The 1,830-nt window shown below is 39.0% G+C and overlaps 1 protein-coding gene across 2 annotated transcripts in view; it reads left to right on the top strand.

Moving 5' to 3' along the window:
- Positions 1 to 1,240, top strand: part of LOC107678413 (ectonucleoside triphosphate diphosphohydrolase 4-like) — a 23,157-nt gene extending 21,917 nt beyond the window's left edge. For both annotated transcript variants that reach the window (XM_016473655.1, XM_016473654.1), the window contains exon 13: positions 529 to 1,240. In XM_016473655.1, the coding sequence (XP_016329141.1) occupies positions 529 to 766 (238 nt within the window). In that variant the 3' untranslated portion in view covers positions 767 to 1,240. The remainder of the gene's footprint in view (positions 1 to 528) is intronic.
- The last annotated feature ends 590 nt before the right edge of the window (positions 1,241 to 1,830 follow it).

Below are 1,830 nucleotides of genomic sequence, written 5' to 3'. Positions count from 1 at the left end.
AAAACACATTATTTTTCAAATACTGTACATTATTGTAGGTCCTCTATGCCCCGCCTCTCTCAAACGCTTAGTTTTCAACAAAGCCCCCTCGTTTGACAAGCACATGGCCATCTGATTGGCCAGCTGAACCAGTGCATTGGCCGAACATCACAAGCACGTGTCGGAAATGTAACGCCCCTTACCATAATCGCAGCATCACACAGCGTCTCCCTGACATGGCTGCATCAACACTACTGCTGTTCCTGAAACCACGCCTTCTTTCTTTGCGTGCACATTTGGGCGGCATTATGCTAATAATAATACATATATATAGAGCCATTATATAGAGCTCTATTATATAGAGCCATGAATATTATTTGAAGTTACAGTAAACACCTTACAAAAGTGACACATTACTCGTACTATACCATACTAACACAAAAAATCACATTAAAACAAAATGTTAAATTTTTTTATTTTGTATAATACCAAAAAATATATTTGTTTTGTGTACATTTCTGACGTGTTTTTCGTGTTTTGGTTTGTCAGGGACATCCCGCAGGAGAGTCTGAAAGGCTCTCACTCTCACTGGCACCACAGCTTCTCCTTCATGAACAACCACTATCTGTTCCTGGCCTGTTTTCTGGTGGTGGTTTTGTCCATCCTCCTCTACCTGCTCCGGCTGAGACGCATACACAAGCGCTCCACACTCCTGCGCGGTGCCTCCGCTTCCGTCCAGTGGCTGGAGGAGGGCCTGGGTTCACCAGACCTCCCTGTTACCCTATAGGGCCTGGACCCCGTCAATCAAACAGCTGGCCAATCACTGGAGGAGACGTCACGTCGGCCCCTCGCTGGCCAGTTTTGCATTTTCACAGAATAATTTGCAAAGGATTCTACATGACATTTGCAGCCAAGGCCAGTCAAACTTTGGTGTAATTTGAAGATTGCAGCTCTGGGAAGGACCGTATGGCTGCCTGTGATCAGCTGTGATGTTTAGTTGTTTATTTATTAAGAACGCTGAGGCTGCCTTTTGATTTTCAATGTCACTATCAATGTGAAAGAGGACGTGTGACTTGAGTATGTTTTATATACGTGTCCCCAATTTGGATACTCCATAGTCTAGACAAGATTCTGAGAACTCGAGACTGTACGCATGATTAAACATTTATTAAACATTTATTAAATGATTTGGTTGTGCCAAAGAGAAACAGAGTGAGATTCATTTTAAAAGATGAATATTAAATGTTTTTACCACCAAAAACTTTTTTTTTTTTTTTTTTTTTTTTGTCCGTTCGATACAATAGAAACTCATGTCTTGGAGCTTTTTTTGGGGGGATTTTTTTTAGACACTGGAGTTGGACTGCTCTGATATCGTGGTAGAAAGTAAAACTGTTTTGAAATCCCTTTAAAATGTAAAAACACCAGCCACGTTTAGAAAGTTTGGCAAATTTCTAAAACAATTCAAGTTCAGTTTTTTTTCTACCTAAAACACCTTTCCATGAATGATAAAGAACAGCACTAAATATCCATGGAGGAATGTTATGTCATTTTTATTTTTTCTTGTTAAATAGATGATTTTGATGGTAAATATTAGTGTTACAGTGTCAGAATTACTGCTTTATCATTGGTACTTATTGCTTGTATGCAAGTGTAAGATTGTGAGCATGTGTATGTATGTGCACCTTGATTTTTATTTATTTTTTCTTCTTTAATGCCATCGCCCATCATTTCAATGACTTCACATGAGGATGAAGCTGTAAAATGTTATTTAAAAATGTAGAGCTCTATGATGAGAATCAGTGCAATATATTACCAGGTAAAAAATCACATCTTTGCGTTCCAGCTTGCAAT

This window comes from Sinocyclocheilus anshuiensis, unplaced genomic scaffold (assembly GCF_001515605.1).
Source record: "Sinocyclocheilus anshuiensis isolate Anshui unplaced genomic scaffold, SAMN03320099.WGS_v1.1 scaffold112, whole genome shotgun sequence".
Taxonomy (NCBI): Eukaryota; Metazoa; Chordata; class Actinopteri; order Cypriniformes; family Cyprinidae; genus Sinocyclocheilus; species Sinocyclocheilus anshuiensis.
The sequence above is the reverse complement of the archived record's forward strand: the minus strand, read 5'-3'. Positions and strand labels throughout refer to the sequence as shown.